We start from the raw sequence: 19,963 nt of genomic DNA, 5'->3' as shown, positions 1-19,963 counted from the left end.
ATTATTATTAACGTCCTTATTAGAATAAAACTTAGCACTTATTTATATCTACCATTCTAGATGCTTTTAGAACATTTAAAACACAATCCTGATCCAATCCAATTTTATCTAGTTAAGTGAATAAAGGGACTGCCCAGGGATTAAGGAAGCATTTGGCAAAGCAATCAATCAATTAGCAGTTCATAGAATATCAGGGTTGGAAGGGACCTCCGGAGGTATCTAGTACAACCCCCTGCTCAAAGCTGGACCAGTCCCCAATTTTTGCCACAGATCCCTAAATGGCCCCCTCAAGGATTGAACTCACAACTCTGGGTTTAGCAGGCCAATGCTCAAACCACTGAGCTATCCCTCTCCCCAACACCACTCCACACCTCAAACTCCCACCTCCCACCAAAGCACTCTGTGAACACTAATGAATTAGTCCTCCCTGTGTGCGAGAGAAGTATTATCCTGATTACACAGAAGGGAAAACTGAGGCGAAGGAAACCATCCAGGGATCTGTGGCAGTCAAGCATAAAACCAAGTGAACCGGCAGCACGTTGCAGGCAAAGAGGGGTGAGGAACAGAAGATTGCTTAACCTATAAACAGAGGTCCACACCTGCCATACTTCTCTGCTGTGCAAATAACCACTTTAATATTGGATGAGGGCTAATGTAATCATCACTATCATTTGTCTTCCTAGGTCCTAGTTCAATACCTTGGATCAGATCCTGCTTCCAATGAAGTCAACCAAGGCCTCATTTTCAGAGTACTCACAGCTCCCATTTACTTTGACTGACATTATGGGCAGTCAGTACTTTTGAAGATCAGGCCCTCTGAGTTTGAGTGCATGGAGAATGCAAGATCAGGGAAATATTACAAGGAAAAATGTTCACCTAACAGTGAAAGAACTCCCCTAAACTGATGTAGGGCAGATGTACAAGCACTGGGATGATGGTACAATGGTCAGAACTTTCCTCCCCCCTCTCCCTCTTTGCAATCACCCTTTTCCTGGTGATCATGGCATGCACCAGAGGATTTGTTGCCAAGTAGTTTCAGTTCTGCTAACCAGAAGAGAGATTTCTGTAGTCACAAAGCACTTTCCTCTGCACGAAAAACCTTCTCATCCTGAGTCAGACAGATAGTGAATAGGGCCACCCAGCCTCAGAATGAGTTGGGCTACACATTTCGCTTCCACACTTTCAAGGCTACATTTACCACATTTCCCTTTTTAAAGCAAAATGACTGGGCCCTGGATTCGGATTTCCCTGACACCAATGCTGGTCAGGAGTGATTCCATTCAAGTCAACAGAATTACAATAGCGTGAAGCTGGCATGACAGTGGCATTGGACCCGTTGCGTTTGGAAAGTGGGCTTGCCTCTGACACTCGTCGCACAATGAGTTAAAGATTCTCCAATCTGAGGTTCAGAACATATACAGCACAAAAGGTTGGAAGTGGCTTTTCATTACTGCAGCTGCAACCTAGAGAAATCCAAGACGAAGAGGTTCTCACTGGCCCGTTCTGTACTTGGCCGCTCCTTCTAAGAATGTCAAGAAGAGGGCCAAGTACCAATTGCAATGTGATATTTTCTCCCTCTGTGGACATTTGCCCACTGTTCCATTGTAATGGACAGAAATGAAAGAAATTCAGATCCTGTTCTGCAAAGTTTACAGGCTAAGTATTGAGAATACAGACCACTCATAGTGTTTCTTATATGTACAGGTCTATATAGATCATGTATGAGGTCTGGGTGCAAGAACATCTTCTCGGATGTAGCTGGAAGATCACATATGCCACTAATGTGATCTTAGCTAGCTCTGAAGTTTGGTCACTAATTGTATGGGCTGATCTGAACCAGTAGCCCAGGGGTAAAGTCTCCATGGTCCATCACCAGAGCCCTTTTCTACCCATTCTGTTCACTTATTGGGTCTCATTTTCCTCTCACTTACAACGGTGAGAATCAGAAGTAACTTCACAGGAGGGTAGGAAAGATGACCTAGAGGAGGCATACTAGACTGGGCCTCAGGAAACCTTGGGGTCCATTTCTGACTCCAACACTGAGTTCCTATATGGCACTGAGGATCTGGACCTTAAAGTGGCATGACCAAAGGTATTTAGGCACCTAATTCATGTTAATTCCCATGGGAGTTAGGTGCCTAAATACTTTTGAGGACCTGGGTCATAGTTTACCCCAGGCCTCAGTTCCCAATCTGTCAAATGAGGATAATACCTTTCTACTTTAAATCCATTAATGCCTGTGAGACACTCAGGCAGGTCTTCACTACCTGCCGATCCGCCAGGTAGTGATGGATCTATCGGGGATCGATTTATCGCGTCTTGTCTAGATGTGATAAATCTATCCCTCGACTCCGGAACTCCAGCTCACGAGAGGAGGAAGCGGAGTCAACGGGGGAGCTGCCATCCTCACCTAAGATATGCTGACTTCAGCTACGCTATTCACGTATCTTAGGTCGACACCCCCCCAATGTAGACTGGGGCTCAGATACTGCAGTGATAAGGACTTTATACCTAAACAGAAGTCAATAGAGTTACACCAGTGTGAACTGGTTTAAGTGAGAGAGGAAGGCCTGTTAAATCTGTTCGTTTTTGTTAATCATTTTGATTCACGTAGTTAGTACTCAAGGGAGGGTTACCAGGTAGCAACTGTGGAAAATACAGGACACGGGGTTGGGGGGGGGGTAATAGGCGCCTAGAGAAGAAAAAGTCCCAAAAAATGGGACTGTCCCTTTAAAAAGGGGATATCTGGTCACCGTAACTCAAGGCAAAAAAATTCCTATCGGATTAGATTCATCTCCGGTGCAACGGAGTTGAAGTTACACTAGGGATGAGTTTGGCTCATAATGTTTTAAAAATGATTGTACAAAGAAACTGAGGCGGAAACACACACACAACCTGCCTGCCAGAGTATCAGGCAAGATTCTCTGTCCATGGTCCCATCTGACTCCAGATGCCAGTGGTATCTGGCACAGTAATATACTGCAATTCAGCAGTCCTCTCTCTTTCTCCATTCCGCAGACCACTTCATGGGAGAAAGACCCTCACATGGACCCACTCCCCTCCCAGTATGCTCCGACCACCCCACCCACCCTCTCCCCCTATTTGGCTCTCAGTATTTTTCATGCTGCTGACCAAAAAATAGGACTCGCGATCCCTGGTGGTTGATGATCATCTTTTGAAAACCAGGGCTGAAGTGCTTGCGGACTAGAGTAACATTCTGCTAATGTTCATTCCAAGTACGACCCCTACCACTCCATTTTGCATTTAATTTTCTCTAGCTCTGTTAACCTCTAACCATAATGTTCTAAAAAGCATATATATGATGTAAACAGAATTCAGTGCATGTACCTATAGGCTGAAATAGTCAAAGGAACCTCGTTAATTGAACTGGGTGTTCAATTATCTTTGAAAAACTTCAACCACACACTGTGTATGATCAATGTTTACATACATATAATACCTCTTAGAGCAGCTTTGTAGCACGGCCAGCAAAAGTCAAGGATTTTAAGTTTTATAAAGGGTTCTGTTATCATGAGGAGTTGCAACGTGTGTGCGGCAGATGGTAATAGCAACCTTCAGAAAGATGCTGGAATTACAATAAAGGTTTCTAAGGACAGTGAATACAATGGATCTTCTTTGAAAGAGTCGGTTTCTTTATATACATTTTCATCAACCCCCCTACCAATGAGTAGTGGAATGAAAGAGTCAGAAGTTGGCCAGTGGTTTCCACACAAGTCTAAATGAGTGCGGGTTACAGATGTATGGAATCATCCTGGGTCACTTAATTTGCAATTTGAGCACTGGAAAAACATAGAGCCTGATTTGGCATTCACTTACATCAATTTTACTCTGGTTTAACTACATTTCTGTAGGTGAAACAGGCCAAACACAGTTTATACTACACTGGCCAATTTGGCCAGCCCAGACTGATCTTTGAATCTGGAAGAAAGTGGAATTCGCAGAGCGATTTGAATGACTGAAATCTCATTCGACGCGTACATGCCAAAATACTTTCCACTAGTCATGTTCATGGCTCAGTTGACCAGATTCTTATTTTAGTTACACCACTGGAAAGTTGAAGTCAGTGACATTACCCTGGTTTTAAATCAAAGGTAAATGAAAAGACATCTATTGCTTTTCTCTGAAGCCTTCGGCACTGGCTACTGCAAGAGGCAGGATAGCAGACAGTCAATCAACAGTTTGAAGTTATATATCCTGGTTTTCCTGTCTGAGTGTCTGAGTTATGTAGCAGCAAGGGGAAAGTTTACAAGAGCAGTTAAAACACCTGGCTACAATAGTTTTATGACACTGAACTTTTTGTTTCATACTGACCAGAGCAGGACTGCTATTTAAAACTTTTCAAGGACAGACCAATTAATCATCACAGTGAAATTAAAAGGAAAACTGCACTAAGCAATCCCAGATCCCATGGCAAAATTATCGCTGTTTCAGCTTTGGTTCTGAAATGCATTGCAACTCTTTGGATCTCTGGAGTTCTCCTTAGCATTCAAACACTGACATCACCCCTTCTACAGCAGTAGGCTCAGCATTCATATGTTAGCGAAGGCGTTTGCAAAAGCTGATCTCGGGCACTATTCTGTCTGCCCCATCAATAGACGCTGAGGTCTAGCAAAGTCTGGTAAATATCATGAAAGTAAGATAGGGGGAAAAAATCAATGATCATTGCACTACAATGAGAAAATAAACAGTGATGTAGCAAAACAAGGAAACAGACAGTTAAAAGGAAGTCAAGGTTGACCCAGAAGAGCCGCTAGTTTATGGTTTGTTCTTATTAATCACAGAGCACCAGGAGGTTAGTGCTCGTAGAAAGCACAGATAAAGACCCTGTCTCCACCCACAGGGTTTACAGTCTAAGGGCCCAATCCTGCAAACGCTTGCACAAGTAACTGGGGTAGCCTCCATAGGAGCTAAGGGTGCGGGGTGGGGGGGGGTTCTGCTGCTCCCCCTGGCTTGAAGTGGCTTCCATGATATCCAGAGTTTACAGTTTGGTTCAATGGCTCTCAGCACCCCCCACTATACAAATTGTTCCAGCACCCCCAGCAGCCTCTTTGACTGCTCACAGGAGTGAAGTTGCTACTGTGCCTATGTGTTTCCAAGACCGGGCCCCAGATGATTTCCTCACGCCTCCAGGTTTGAAGTCAATGAGAATTTTGCCATAGATTTCAGTGGGAGCAGGATCTGGCTCAGATCCCTGCGCTTACATGAATTCCCCGTTTCCCCTCATCGTTTGCTCCCCAGCTCAAGTGCTGGACACCAGCTGTTTATGTCCTTCTCCAAAAGGAAAGCACCGACTTTAATTTATTCTGAAAATCTAACCCACCTGGGCTTTGGAACGGAAGATGCTGGATATTCCAAGCTGACCAAAACCAGAACTTGTTTCACTGTCTCATTTCACAGGCTTGGAGGAGAGGGGACGTGGGAGAGCCATATGACAGAGGAAAGAAGCAAAAGCCAGGGTTGGGTGGCTCTGCCCACGCTGTGAAATTCCATTGAATTGGGCATAATGTGGGTTCTAGCCCACGAAAGCTTATGCCCAAATAAATTTGTTAGTCTCTAAGGTGCCACAAGGACTCCTCTTTTTTGCTGATACAGACTAACACGGCTACCCCTCTGAAACCTGTCTCCATTGAATTGGGTTGACTTTGTCCATGGGAGATCAGACTGGCTTCTAGGGGAAAACTCGGTCATGGAACTGAAGGGACAGCGAGCAAATGAAACCGACTCCCGTCCAGCAAACAAGGGCTAACCCCAGTCACCCCGAGCAACTTCACCACCACAACAGGGTGCCGCTGAAGGAATGTTGCGGGTTTATTGGTTATGAGAGGGAATGAATGCAAGCCAGGGTTTGAATTAAGGGGGCAAATGCAGCCTCAGCTGCCTCTCAATCCTCCTCAGTAAAATACAGCAATTAGCTTCATTGAATACGGTGCAAGGAGAGGAGCTTTAAGGAGCAGCCCCCTGGTGAAATATTCCAATAAGACCCGGTTTCCTACTGACAGTGAAATAACACAAATAATCAAACACTTGGAGAAGTAACTTCCCGGGTGGCTTCTGCATTGTCCTGCGGGGGCGGAGGGAGCCGGGCAAGCCGAGAGGCTTGATCCTGAAACGGGGATGGTGGAAATCAGACAGACAGACAAGCCCCACTAGGCTATCAGGGGCACCCAGTTCCAGGCACTGGCGTACCCACCCGGTACATACCCGAGTGCTTTGCCCCGTTGAGAGTCAAATGACCTGAAAGCTGCAGCTTGCCCCAAGTGTATTCCACAACCAAACCGATCTGCCCCAACATTCAGAGTCCTCCGAGTTTCATCCCATTATTCGCAGCTCTCTAGCCGATTTCCCCCTCCCTGAGCTCTTTTCCAGGTCAAGGCACTTTCCAAGAAGCAAATGCTGCAGAAGAGGAAACAGCCTCCTCGGGCAGCCCCCCGCCAAAAAACCCCAACTAAACTAAGGTGACCCTCAGAGCCCCTTTCCCTGCAGGTTCCGCAGGACAAGCCCCGTGCCTGCGCGTCCCGAGACTGATCGGGCAGAAAGACTGGACGAACCTGCCCCTTCGCACGTCCAGACACAACATTCGGAAGTCGGCGAAAGTTTCTCCCCGCAAAATCAGGCCGGAGCGCGAATGAATGATCCGGCTCGGAGCAGGAAGACGAGCGCTCAGCTGCGCCCGGGCACACCGGGAAGGCACCGGGCGAGCGGAGCGGAGCACCCCGGAGGCGCTCCGGGGCCGTGCACTTACCCAGGCGAGGAGGCAGCTGAAGACCGAGAGCCAAAGGCAGGCGGCTGGCGGCTCCATGCCGGCTGGGGTGGAGGGGAAAAGATGCCCCCCAGGACCGGTGCGCCCCCACGCCTGCCGCGGGGCGTTCAGACCAGGTCCCCCGGGAGACGGATCCCGGCCCGGGCTGAAGTTGGGTGTTTCCTTCCCCGGGATCCCGGGGGCGGAACGCACCTGGCGCGGCTCAGCGCTGCCAAGCCCGAGCCATCCCCGCTCCTCCGCGCTGCCCCGGTGCCACTGGGAGCCTCCCCCCGCGCTCCGCGCAGCGAATCCCGGGCCGGAGGAGGAGGAGGCTCACGCCGCAGCCGGGCTGGGGCCAGCCCTGCGGCTCCGCCCTCCGGCTGGGGCGGACGGGCGCTGGGGGGCTCCCCGCGCCGGCCAATGGGAGCAGGCAGGTGCCCCGGGGGGTGGCTGCGGGGATCCGGCGGGGCGCGGGCCGACCGCAGGCAGCGCGGCAGGCGGAGGCGAGGGGGCGCAGCGGGGCTGGAGCGATGGATCCGGGGCAGCGGAACCGGGCCGGGGGATGTTCAGACGATTCAGTCCCGGCTTGATGCTGAGCTGGGCGCGTCCCTGGGCATTTGCGGACCCGCCCGTGTGGACAGGGACAGGGGCGCTGCCTGTTTGCGCCTTCCCCCCTGCAGCGCTCCAAGAAACGAGCCCCGCTTCGGCCTCCACCCAACGCTAATCCCAGCGCGTCGGGGAGCGAGCTCATTAAACCTCCCCTCTCCCGCTGCCTAGAGGGGGCGAGTCGGCCCATTCTATAGCTGGGTAAACTGAGGCAGGGAGGTCGTGTGCATCTTGGCGGGGTGTTAGACTAGATGACCCCGGCAGTCTGATGAAGTGGGTTCCGGCCCACGAAAGCTTATGCCCAAATAAATGTGTTAGTCTCTAAGGTGCCACAAGGGCTCCTGGTTGTTTTGCTGATACAGATTAATAGGGCTGCCCCTCTGAAAGCCTTCTAACCCTATGATTCTGTGAGCTGAGCGAGAGAATGGGCCTCAGAGCTGGATTTCTAGGCTTGCCCACAGTGGGTTGGTCCGGTCTGGCATGGGCCCATGTGGGGGGTGCCCTCTTGGCTGACACACTGGGGGTGAAATTGGGGGGACCCCCGCAGAGCAAAAAGCAGGAGCTGCTACAGTTTGAGCTGATGAGCCAAGGTGCTGCAGAAACTCCTAGGACTTGTGGTTCTGGCTCAGCAGTGGGACCTGCAACACAGACGCCCCAGCAGGTCACGCTCCGGGTTTGGAGAATCAACAAAGGGCTATTGAGTGGAGCTTCCCGATAGAGGGATTAAATGCCCTGGTGAAAGGAAGAGTGTGGTGGTCAAGAGACAACCTGTCTGCTACTCCAAGCTCTGCCAATGGTTTGTGTGACCTTGGGACAACTACATAGCGCCCATTTACTCATCTATGAAATAGGAAGCATACCTCGGTTTCATCACCCAAAAGCATTTTGTGAGACAGACTCTCCCCCCCCCCCCCGCAAATCCTGAGATTTTACTTAAAAATCCTGAGATTAAAAAAAAACATGGGGGATTCTCTTTATTTGCCTTCTAAATTCTGAACCTGTACAATTCACAGTGTCAGCTTTTTCTCCACAAACAGGAGGGCTACAAACTTCCTTAAAAAATGGAAGCTGAGAGTCTCACCTAATCACATGACTCCATGAGCTGGGGCTTTAAGAAAAACCACCAGGAGTCATGGGTTACTTCCAACGATGCTGGGGAAATCAACTAACATTTGTAAAGTACTTTGAGAGCCTTGAATACAAGCTACACTGCTCCAAGAGGAAGCCTGGAGCAATCTGCTATGCAGGGGGCATATACCCACTGCATGGACGATGCAACTTTTTCACACACCCACCCCCAGTGCAATCAGCAAACTTCATGGGCATGTTCAGAGAGATGGGGTCAGTGCAATGGCCACTTCTTGTTTCATCCCCTGCCCCTTGGGGTGATTTGCATTTCAGAAGGGGCTAGGAGGAAGGAGACCTCGGTGAGTGCAAGGATGATTAGCTGTTGCGGCAAGTCTTGCATCTTCTTCCCTCCCACCCGCCTCCCAATCTAGGGCCAGGCACTATTTGATCCTTGCTGTTGCTTCAATCTTACATTGTTTCTTTTTTCTTATGTTACTGGCTGCGCAAGTTCAGGCTAATGGATAGACCTCGGCCTTCCTATAAACATACACCACAGACAGAAACAGGAGTCATGCTTTCCATGCACTCAGGAAACTCTGAAGCCTGGCACCTTAGCACCATTCAGTTAAACATTCTAAAGCTACCACTCCCAGCGTAATTTATTGGGGAAGCGCTTTGGTGGATCAGGGCTCTCCTTCGGCCGAGTGCTTTGGCAAATGAAATGAAGAAAGAGCTTCCCTGGCTCCGATGGACTTGTTTTGTTTTTTTAATTGCTTTTACTCACTGTGACTGACATGCTAGGGAAAACAATCTCTTTTCTCTTTGAAGGTGACCAGCCAAGGGGGAAACAATATTGTTTGTGCTGTTTTCCCCTCTTCCGTTTCTGCTGCATGAATAAGGTTTGAAATGTTAGGGGGGCTTTCTAAGAGTTTTTTTCATTTGCCCTTTTTGGTTTTGACGTGACAAATTCCAGTCTCATCGGCTTTGTTTTTCCTGGAGGGTAACAGTCACCGGCATCGCAAAGAGAGACGAGAAGGTATTTGCATCCATTAATTGCACAGTTCTTTGAATATGTAACAATAAGGCCTTGTTATAAAATGACAAGGGAATGGCCTATTAGCTAGTAAATGGATCTCAAAGTTAGTAATAAACTTTTCCACTTGAATACACCCATCCAACCATGCTAACCGAAGGGTTTTATGCATCTGCTAAAGCTGTGCCCCTGGAGGGTAGAACTGCGGAGGTGCTGGCAAAGGTGACTCTTTGGACCTCACCAGGAGAGGATGTCCGAACCTTAAGCCACATCATGACACTGATTTTTAAGCAGAACGCCCCACTGGTTGCAATGGGGCATTTTTGAAGTAGGTGGGTTTAGTGAGCTAGGCTGGCCTTTTTCATCTCTCTCCGCTATGAATCTTTCAGTGAGGGCCTGATCCAACACCTGTTCAGGTCAAAGGAAGGCTTTCATAGAATCATAGAATATAAGGGTTGGAAGGGACCCCAGAAGGTCATCTAGTCCAACCCCCTGCTCGAAGCAGGACCAAATCCCAGTTAAATCATCCCAGCCAGGGCTTTGTCAAGCCTGACCTTAAAAACCTCTAAGGAAGGAGATTCTACCACCTCCCTAGGTAACGCATTCCAGTGTTTCACCACCCTCCTAGTGAAAAAGTTTTTCCTAATATCCAATCTAAACCTCCCCCACTGCAACTTGAGACCATTACTCCTCGTTCTGTCATCTGCTACCATTGAGAACAGTCTAGAGCCATCCTCTTTGGAACCCCCTTTCAGGTAGTTGAAAGCAGCTATCAAATCCCCCCTCATTCTTCTCTTCTGCAGGCTAAACAATCCCAGCTCCCTCAGCCTCTCCTCATAACTCATGTGTTCCAGACCCCTAATCATTTTTGTTGCCCTTCGCTGGACTCTCTCCAATTTATCCACATCCTTCTTGTAGTGTGGGGCCCAAAACTGGACACAGTACTCCAGATGAGGCCTCACCAATGTCGAGTAGAGGGGAACGATCACGTCCCTCGATCTGCTCGCTATGCCCCTACTTATACATCCCAAAATGCCATTGGCCTTCTTGGCAACAAGGGCACACTGCTGACTCATATCCAGCTTCTCGTCCACTGTCACCCCTAGGTCCTTTTCCGCAGAACTGCTGCCTAGCCATTCGGTCCCTAGTCTGTAGCTGTGCATTGGGTTCTTCCGTCCTAAGTGCAGGACCCTGCACTTATCCTTATTGAACATCATCAGATTTCTTTTGGCCCAATCCTCCAATTTGTCTAGGTCCTTCTGTATCCTATCCCTCCCCTCCAGCGTATCTACCACTCCTCCCAGTTTAGTATCATCCGCAAATTTGCTGAGAGTGCAATCCACACCATCCTCCAGATCATTTATGAAGATATTGAACAAAACCGGCCCCAGGACCGACCCTTGGGGCACTCCACTTGATACCGGCTGCCAACTAGACATGGAACCATTGATAACTACCCGTTGAGCCCAACAATCTAGCCAGCTTTCTACCCACCTTATAGTGCATTCTTCCAGCCCATACTTCCTTAACTTGCTGACAAGAATACTGTGGGAGACCGTGTCAAAAGCTTTGCTAAAGTCAAGAAACAATACATCCACTGCTTTCCCTTCATCCACAGAACCAGTAATCTCATCATAGAAGGCGATTAGATTAGTCAGGCATGACCTTCCCTTGGTGAATCCATGCTGGCTGTTCCTGATCACTTTCCTCTCATGCAAGTGCTTCAGGATTGATTCTTTGAGGACCTGCTCCATTTCCACTGACTTCAGCTCGTCTTGGATCAGGCCTTTATGCCTGGTCCAGTGCTAGCTTCCCTCAGTGCTGTTTCTTAGCTCAACCATCTTTCCTTCCCTAGGACAGATCCTAGGGTCCTACTGGGAGGAAGTCCCCAACATGTAATAGCTTTCTATCCAGACAAATACTGCTTAAACTGTTTGGTTTGGGGGATATTGCTTGAAAAAATGAAGTGTTCTGCTGCTAATAGCTAGAAAGAAGACCGCACAGGAAGTTTTAGAAACAACAGAACCATGCCTAAAACCAGCATTCGATTGCTGAAGATTGTGTTGTCTGTTCCATGCACCCTTTGGCTGTGCTTCCAGAGCAGACGCGTTGCCCAGGCAAGCATTGTGCGTCTGGGCTACCATCCCCACAGCATTTTTACTGGTGCATATAAATACCGAATAGCATAACATTCCATAGGATAACCATGAAATGCATTTCACGTTGTGCTACACATGGAGATTAGAGACAGACGAATATCAGTCAATATCATTTATCAATTTATTCATTTATCAATTCAATATCAACAGAATTGCACAATTGGCTAGCAGTACTATAAACGGGAGGCCTTCTTCTAAGGCTTACGTATTGTCATAGACTTGATGGACATAAGGGGGCCATACATTTTAGTTCTCTCCAGTGGGTTTTTCTAGATATGCCCGCTGTCTTTTATTATAAAGATTTGGGGCCAGACCCTTAGCTGGTGTACATTGATTTACACCAACTGCAGATCAGGCCCATAATTTCCTGATCAGATGACATATTAACTTTGGTGGCAGAAACCTACAGATCTTTGCACACATTTTTATCACAAAGTAGAGCATAGAAGGGATTGGTAAAATCAAATAGGACATCTTGACAGAACAAGAAGCAATGGTTTCAAGTTGCAGTGGGGGAGGTCTAGGCTGGATATTAGGAAAAACTATTTCACTAGGAGGGTGGTGAAGCACTGGAATGGGTTACATAGGGAGGTGGTGGAATTTCCATCCTTAGAGGTTTTTAAGGCCCGGCTTGACAAAGCCCTGGCTGGGATGATTTAGTTGGTGTTGGTCCTGCTTTGAGCAGGGGTTTGGGCTAGATGACCTCCTGAGGTCTCTTCCAACCCTAATCTTCTATGATCTTGCTCACCATGTGTTATATTGAGCAGCTAGGCCTTGCATGTTAGTGTACAGTTAATAAACATGGTTAATAAACATGTTAATAAACATGGTTAATAAACACGGTTACCTGGGCCCCGGTTGTGCCCATGTGCTTTCTTTTTGATATGTAAAGAGCAAATGACACAATAGCAGGCATCTTGGCAAAGGAGAGTTTTAAGTAGGACAATGAGGTGGCTTCGAATAAGAGAGAAAACATCTTATTACAGTGCACAGAAATCTGCTAAACACAGAACTCCAGAAACAGAACATTCACCACAAGAGGGAGCACCAGGGAAGGCTCTGGTCTTTCAAGAGCATGTGCTCTAGACTAGATCCTCCTGTCTCCTGATCATCAGACTGACTGCACTGCTCAATAAGCTGAAATCACCCACAATTCCCAGATGGGGTCTCCATCCACAAAGAACCAGCACAATGGGGTCCTGGTCCATGACTGGGGCTTCTACGTACTCCTGTACTACAAAGTATCTATATAGTAGGATTCCAGGACTGTCACCTGTCTCTGTGTTCCTCTGAAGCCTAGAATGTCTGTTGAGTCAGTGTGATGTCCTGGGAACCAAAGGCGTTGAGTCTGCAGGTGCTCCAGGGTTGGAGCACCCATGGGGGAAAAATGGTGGGTGCTTAGCACCCCCCGATCAGCACCTCCCCCTGCCCCCAGCACCTCCTGCCCACCGGCGCACCCCGCTGATCAGCACCTCCCCCTCTGTCCCCACGCCTCCCACCCACCGCAAACAGCTGTTTCACGGTGTGCAGGAGGCTGGGAGGGAGCGGGGAGGAGCGAGGACGTGGTGTGCTCAGGGGAGGGCGGGGGTGTGGCTTTGGGGGAAGGAGTGGAGTGGGGGTGGGGACTGGGGCGGAGCCAGGGGTTGAACACCCCCCAGCATTTTGAAAAGTCGGTGCCTGTGCTGGGAACCGCTACAAACCTGGGTCAGGGCTCTTTTTGTTCCAGGGTCAATCATCACTGGGTTCGTGGTCCGTTGCCGTCCAATTTTTAGGTTCTCAGCCATGTAGACATGTACGAATTTCATTTGTGAGACAGCAAGACATGTATCTACGCCATGCCAAGAGTCCTACCCCATTGTGATATCAGAGAAAACTCATCCAATCACCACTCAGCCTCTACAGTTAATTTGCATGCAGCAGTTTCATTGGTTGCATGAGGCAGAGGGTGCATTACTTGGCCTGACTGCCACACCTGTGCAAGGGCCTGGGCTTTCAGCTGCTAGTAAATAAGAACATCGTGTACTGCTCCCAACTTATGGGATCCACTTCCATTCAAGGTCCATTAACTCTCAGTGCCAGAAGAAAGAAGTTCCCTGAAAACAGCCAGTATATAAAGGTACACAACGAAACAGCATCAAACCAATCATGCTGGAGAGTATGGACACAACAGTTCAATAGAAAAGGTCGTATAGAGATCTGCCCCACAAGTGTGGGTGGAAGGGAATACTGCATTCTAGTTCTGGATCTCTGTGGTGGTGGTAGGATGACCAGATAGAAAATGTGAAAAATCGGGACAGGAGGTGGGGTGGGGGGTAATAGGAGCCTATATAAGAAAAAGACCCCAAAATCGGGACTGTCCCTATAAAATCAGGACATCTGGTCACCCTAGGTGGTGGGCAGGCCACTCAACTTCTCTGGCTCGATTTCCCGACCTGTAATCTAGGGATAATAATAATTACTGACCCTACCTCTGAGGGCGGTGAAGATTAATCACTGAATGTTCCTGTTGCACTATATTTATCTTCACGTAGTCAATGCCAACTGTAGCAGGAATCAGCTTACAACGATCATGCATTCCCTGGAGACTATCCCTTCGCACTGTACTTTGCCAAAGCCATTTTCTTAAAAATAACTTAAAAAAACCCCCAACCTCCCCCCACCCCCCACCCTAACGATTTGGGTTCTGGCCCCAAACTACTGTTCTCTTTAGGGCTTTTAAAAAAAGGTGTCAAGAGTAGCAGCCGTGTTAGTCTGTATCCACAAAAAGAACAGGAGGACTTGTGGCACCTTAGAGACTAACAAATTTATTTGAGCATAAGCTTTCGTGAGCTACAGCTCACTTCATCGATGAAGTGAGCTGTAGCTCACGAAAGCTCATGCTCACATAAATGGGTTAGTCTCTAAGGTGCCACAAGTCCTCCTGTTCTTTTTTTTTAAAAAGTGTTAGAGTTATCTAAATCACATACCTCAGCCAGCATGACTGACTTAATACAGCAGCAATAACTCCCTCTCAGCACAACATCTCAATCTGTTTGAAATTAAACAGATCAAGCAAAGTAGCTAAAGATTCGTTCTTGGCATTATTTATATTCTTGGCACCGGTGCATATCCCTTGGTGTGCATGGTGCTGTACAGATAAGAAAGAAAACAAAGTCCTCGCCCCCGCCTCTCCAAATCTCACAGCGTGAAATGAGACAAAGTACAAACAAGGGTTGTGTTATGTCAACAGCCACAGAACATCTAGGTGTAGGCAGCACTAGTTATATTAAGACATTGGCTGGCAACCTTTCCAGACTATTGTACCCCTTACAGGAGTCGGATTTGTCTTGTGTACCCTCACGTTTCACCTCACTTAAAAACTAGTTGCTTACAAAATCAGACATAAAAATACAAAAGTGTCACATCACACTAGTACTGACAAATTGCTGACTTTCTCAGTTTTACCATGTCATTATAAAATAAAGTCAATTGGAATATCAATATTGTACTTACATTTCAGCGTATAATATATGGAGCAGGATAAACAAGCCATTGTCTGTATGAAACTTTAATTTGTACTGACTTCACTAGTGCTTTTTATGTAGCCTGTTGTAAAACTAGGCAAATATCTAGATGAGTTGATGTATGCCCTGAAAGACCTCTGTGTACCCTCATGGGTATGCTTACCCCTGGTTGAGACCCACTGTTTTAAGGTATAATACTCACAGAGGGGGAGTGAAACTGTAACATGAAAAAGTCACAAGGTTATGAGCGGTAGAAGGAGCTGAAGGGCCAGATTCTCAGCGGATGTAACTGATGTAGCCCCATAGGATGGATCTTGACTTACACCAGCTGGGGATCTGGCCCAAAGAGGTTAATGAGGCAGAATGAATTAGCAAAATGTTGTTCATGTTAGTTCACTCCACACTGAAAGGTCACTGATATTTCAACTGCATTAGCCCCAGAAGACCCCAAAGAGGGATCAGAGACCCATCATGCCTGGCAACAAACAAATAACATCTCCATAGTTCCTGCCCCAGAGAACTCACAATCTCAGATTTAGACAATACAGAACAGGTGAATAAACAGACAAGGCAGAAGTGAGGGGAAGTAGGCACAGAGGGGTGTTTGCATTACTGGGGTCCCAGTAGTCACAGTGGAGGTGCCAGCTCTCTTTAGGATTCCTCTGTCACAAAGGTTTCTCTGATATTTCTGTTCTCCAGGACAGAGATCAGTCTGCCAGTGTTAACAGCAAGCCCTGGGTTCTCTTAGCAGACTAGAGAGGGAGCTTTCTGCTCTTGATTGAAGGCAAGATGGCCTTGTCTGGAATTTTTTCAGTTGCTTTAAAGCTCATTGTCTTTATGAACTCCGTCCTCTTAGTTGGCAGCTGGCCTCCTGCTAGTCAGCCTCTGAGCCATCCTGCATGTCCTCCAGCCCTGCTGCACAGCTTACAGGACTTCTAGCGAGTACGCGTAGCAGAGTCCAATGGTTATAATTAGAGCTTGGCAGCTGCCCATTCAGATTACCAAGAGGAAGGGGAATCTAGAGCACCCACCCAACTGAAGCGCAGAGATGTGGTCTGCACAGTGTGTGCGCTCTTGGGATAGCTTTGTCTGCATTAAAGTGAATATGCAAAGCACATGGGCGCTAGAACTAGGGGTTCTGGGGGGGCTGCTGCACCCGCTGGTTTGGAGTGGTTTCCATCATATGCAGGGTTTACAGTTTGGTTCAATAGCTCTCAGCACCCCCACTATACAAATTGTTCCAGCACCCCTGGCAAAGCATCCATTCCCCCTTTTCCAGCTCCCCCAGTGCTTTGATTTCCCTGGCATTTTAAAAAACTTTCCTGTAAGTCTACTGTGCACTTTGACCAGGGGATGCCATTGTCTTTGTCTGTGGGATTTCCCCAACACGCCCGGTGACATGGCAAGTCACAGCTGGAGTGTCAGGTCTTTGAGGCAGAGTGCAGGTTGCTAGCTGCAGTGCTCACGTGGAAGGATTGGAGAGGGTGTGTTTCAAGTGCACAGTCAATTTGCTTCTGATAACAGCCCAGCCACCTGCAGCGATACTCTCCTGAAATGGCACATTTTCAGTGACGGGTTTAAAATCTACTTGAGAAACAGCATGGGACAGATTCTCCCTTCACAGTGGTATAAATCAGGAGGAAAATCAGACCCGATCAGACCATGACAAGCTGCTAACTCCAAAGATTAAAGTGCATCCCCGTCCTTTGCTGTGTCTCCAAAGATGGGGCTGTGGGGCCAGAAGCAGTACAGAAAGACTATGGCTATGTCTAGTTCTGAAGTTCAAAAAAGAACTAGATACATTCGTGGAGGATAGGTCCATCAATGGCTATTAGCTAGGATGGGCAGGGATGGTGTCCTGAGGCTCTGTTTGCCAGAAGCTGGGAATGGGCGACGGGATGGATCACTTGATGATTACCCCTTCTGTTCATTCCCTCTGGGGCACCTGGCATTGGCCAATGTGGGAAGACAGGATCCTGGGCTAGATGAACCTTTGGGCTGACCCAGTATGGCTGTTCTTATGTCCTCACTGACAGAAAAGGTGTGTTTTCACTGGGGGAGTGACTAACACACCTTCACTATCCCGCGTTAGAAACACAGTGGAGACAAGGCCCTGTAGTCTTACTTCCAGGTAAAGGAGATGAGGTCAACCAATTGAATTAAAGATGGAGCTTGATGAATGAAGTTATATGCTGGGGTTCCCTGTAATAGTAAAGAACTGGACTCAACAGGCTAGGAGGTCCTACATCCCTATGTCACCACAAGTGGGTGGGGCATATAGTGCTGCTGACTCTATCTAGTTACCTTGGGATAGATACTACAAGTGCCTTGTCTCCACTTGGGATTTCACAGTGAGCTGAGTAACCCACCTTCATTATCTTGCTGTAAAAAAACCCTACCTTAGAGTGACTGAAGACAGCATCCACAGCCCCAAGTGCAATGGATATTCTCTGTTAATACCCTCTTGTAAGGCTATTGACGGTCTCTCTATTTGCCTAGCTGTGGCTGGCTTGTGTTTGCTAGTCAAACTTGCTATTCAAAATTCCTCTTGCCCCCTTTTGCAACCAGGAAATGACAACAGCTCTGCTTCCTTCTCACTTATATCTTCACTTGGGCATGAAGAGTACAAGAGGGAATGAAAAGACCAGAGATGACAACTCAAAGCTGCACTGTAAATACCTGTTGTAACATTATAGGGATTCACGATGTGGTGCTGTAGCAGATGGTCTTGCTGCTTGCCATAAATATAAAGGGAAGGGTAATCACCTTTCTGTATACAGTGCTATAAAATCCCTCCTGGCCAGAGGCAAAATCCTTTCACCTGTAAAGGGTTAAGAAGCTAAGGTAACCTCGCTGACACCTGACCCAAAATGACCAATAAGGGGACAAGATACTTTCAAATCTGGATGGGGGGAAAAGGCTTTTGTCTGTCTGTGTGATACCTTTGCTGGGAACAGATCAAGGATGCAAGTCCTCCAACTCCTGTAAAGTTAATACGTAATCTAGCTAGAAAATGCGTTAGGTTTTCTTTGTTTTGGCTTGTAAATTCGCTGTGCTGGAGGAAATGCGTATTCCTGGTTTTGTGTCTTTTTGTAACTTAAGGTTTTGCCTAGAGGGATTCTCTGTGTTTTGAATCTGACTGCCTGTGAGATTATCTTCCATTCTGATCTTACAGACTTGTTCTCTTATCTTTTTTTTTTTTGTTCTTCTAATAAAGTTCTGGTTTTTAAGAATCTGACTGGGTTTTTTGGGTCTTAAAAGTCCAAGGCTGGTTTGTGCTCATCTTGTTTATTCTCAAGCCTCCCCAGGAAAGGGGGTGTAAGGGCTTGGGGGGGTATTTGCGGGAAAGACGTCTCCAAGTGGGCTCTTCCCGGACTCTTTGTTAAATCGCTTGGTGGTGGCAGCGTACCAGGTTTTAACGTGAGCTGGTTCCCAAGGCGAGAAAGAAATCTGTGCCTTGGGGAAGTTTTAACCTAAGCTGGAAAGAATAAGCTTAGGGGGTCTTTCATGCGGGTCCCCGCATCTGTACCCTAGAGTTCAGAGTGGGGAAGGAACCTTGACACTGCTTATTATCTGATTGTCGATGAATTAGATCATGGAGTAATGCTGCGTGTCTGCTGCGATGCAATTCTTTTTCGATGCTGAATCTAGCACTAGTAGTCTGTGTCTCTCTGACTGATTTATTTCTTAGGCGTAGCTCCTGCCTACAGTCTATACTTGCGTAAGCAAATAAAACATGATTATAAAACATAATACCCAGACATTACACCTATTGATAGATTTAAGTTGTCTGGTATGAATAAAGTCTATGCACACACTAATAAAAATAGTCTCAGGGAATAAATAAAAATGGACAATTTGTTCTCTTGAATTAATGCTATATACGGAGACTTCATCTACTGTGAACTTCATTTTTATTAAATCAACTTTATTTGTCCACATTGCTGTTTTCTTTCTTAAAAGAAAACAAATTTCGAGTTACATTAAAAAGAAATACCAGACTGAGGACTCTATTAGACAGGGAAATCCCCTACTAATCTGTGGATAGATTCATAATAGACAGTGCCAGATTTACCTAGATTTATAGGGACTGATTCACCACTATCTTATTTCAGTTTTAAGTTGCTATAACTCCATTGCAATAATTGTCACTTTCAATAGTAGTGGCACCCTATCAGAGCTAGTCTGCTTTTCAAAGGAATTTTACTGTGTTCTTCTGCAACACACCAGCCATAGCTGAATGCAGCAGTGGAAGGGTTAATAAAGGAATGGGCATAGCATTACACTGATGGTCAGTCTCTAAGGCCAGTCCTTGCTTACAGACAGCCCCCCAACCTGAAGCAAATACTCACCAGGAACCACACACCACACAACAAAACTACTAACCCAGGAACCTATCCTTGCAACAAAGCCTGTTGCCAACTGTGTTCACATATCTATTCAGGGGACACCATCACAGGGCCTAATCACATCAGCCACACTATCAGAGGCTCGTTCACCTGCACATCTACCAATGTGATATATGCCATCATGTGCCAGCAATGCCCCTCTGCCATGTACATTGGCCAAACCGGACAGTCTCTACGTAAAAGAATAAATGGACACAAATCAGACGTCAAGAATTATAACATTCAAAAACCATTAGAGAACACTTCAATCTCTCTGGACGCTCAACTGTAGACCATAAGGTCGCAATTCTTCAACAAAAAAACTTCAAAAACAGACTTCAACGAGAGACTGCTGAATTGGAATTAATTTGCAAACTGGACATCATTACATTAGGCTTGAATAAAGACTGGGAGTGGATGTGTCATTACACAAGGTAAAACTATTT

At 47.1% G+C, this 19,963-nt stretch overlaps 1 protein-coding gene across 1 annotated transcript in view; it reads right to left on the bottom strand.

Annotated features, from left to right (window-relative positions):
- Nucleotides 1-7,083, bottom strand: part of LOC125631161 (vasoactive intestinal polypeptide receptor) — a 199,132-nt gene extending 192,049 nt beyond the window's left edge. The window contains exon 1 of the mRNA XM_048837429.2: nucleotides 6,764-7,083. Within this exon, the coding sequence (XP_048693386.1) occupies nucleotides 6,764-6,820 (57 nt within the window). The 5' untranslated portion in view covers nucleotides 6,821-7,083. The remainder of the gene's footprint in view (nucleotides 1-6,763) is intronic.
- Nucleotides 7,084-19,963: the final 12,880 nt, after the last annotated feature.

This window comes from Caretta caretta, chromosome 2 (assembly GCF_965140235.1).
Source record: "Caretta caretta isolate rCarCar2 chromosome 2, rCarCar1.hap1, whole genome shotgun sequence".
Classification (NCBI taxonomy): Eukaryota; Metazoa; Chordata; order Testudines; family Cheloniidae; genus Caretta; species Caretta caretta.
Note: the sequence above shows the minus strand (reverse complement) of the source record. Positions and strands in the feature narration are given on the sequence as shown.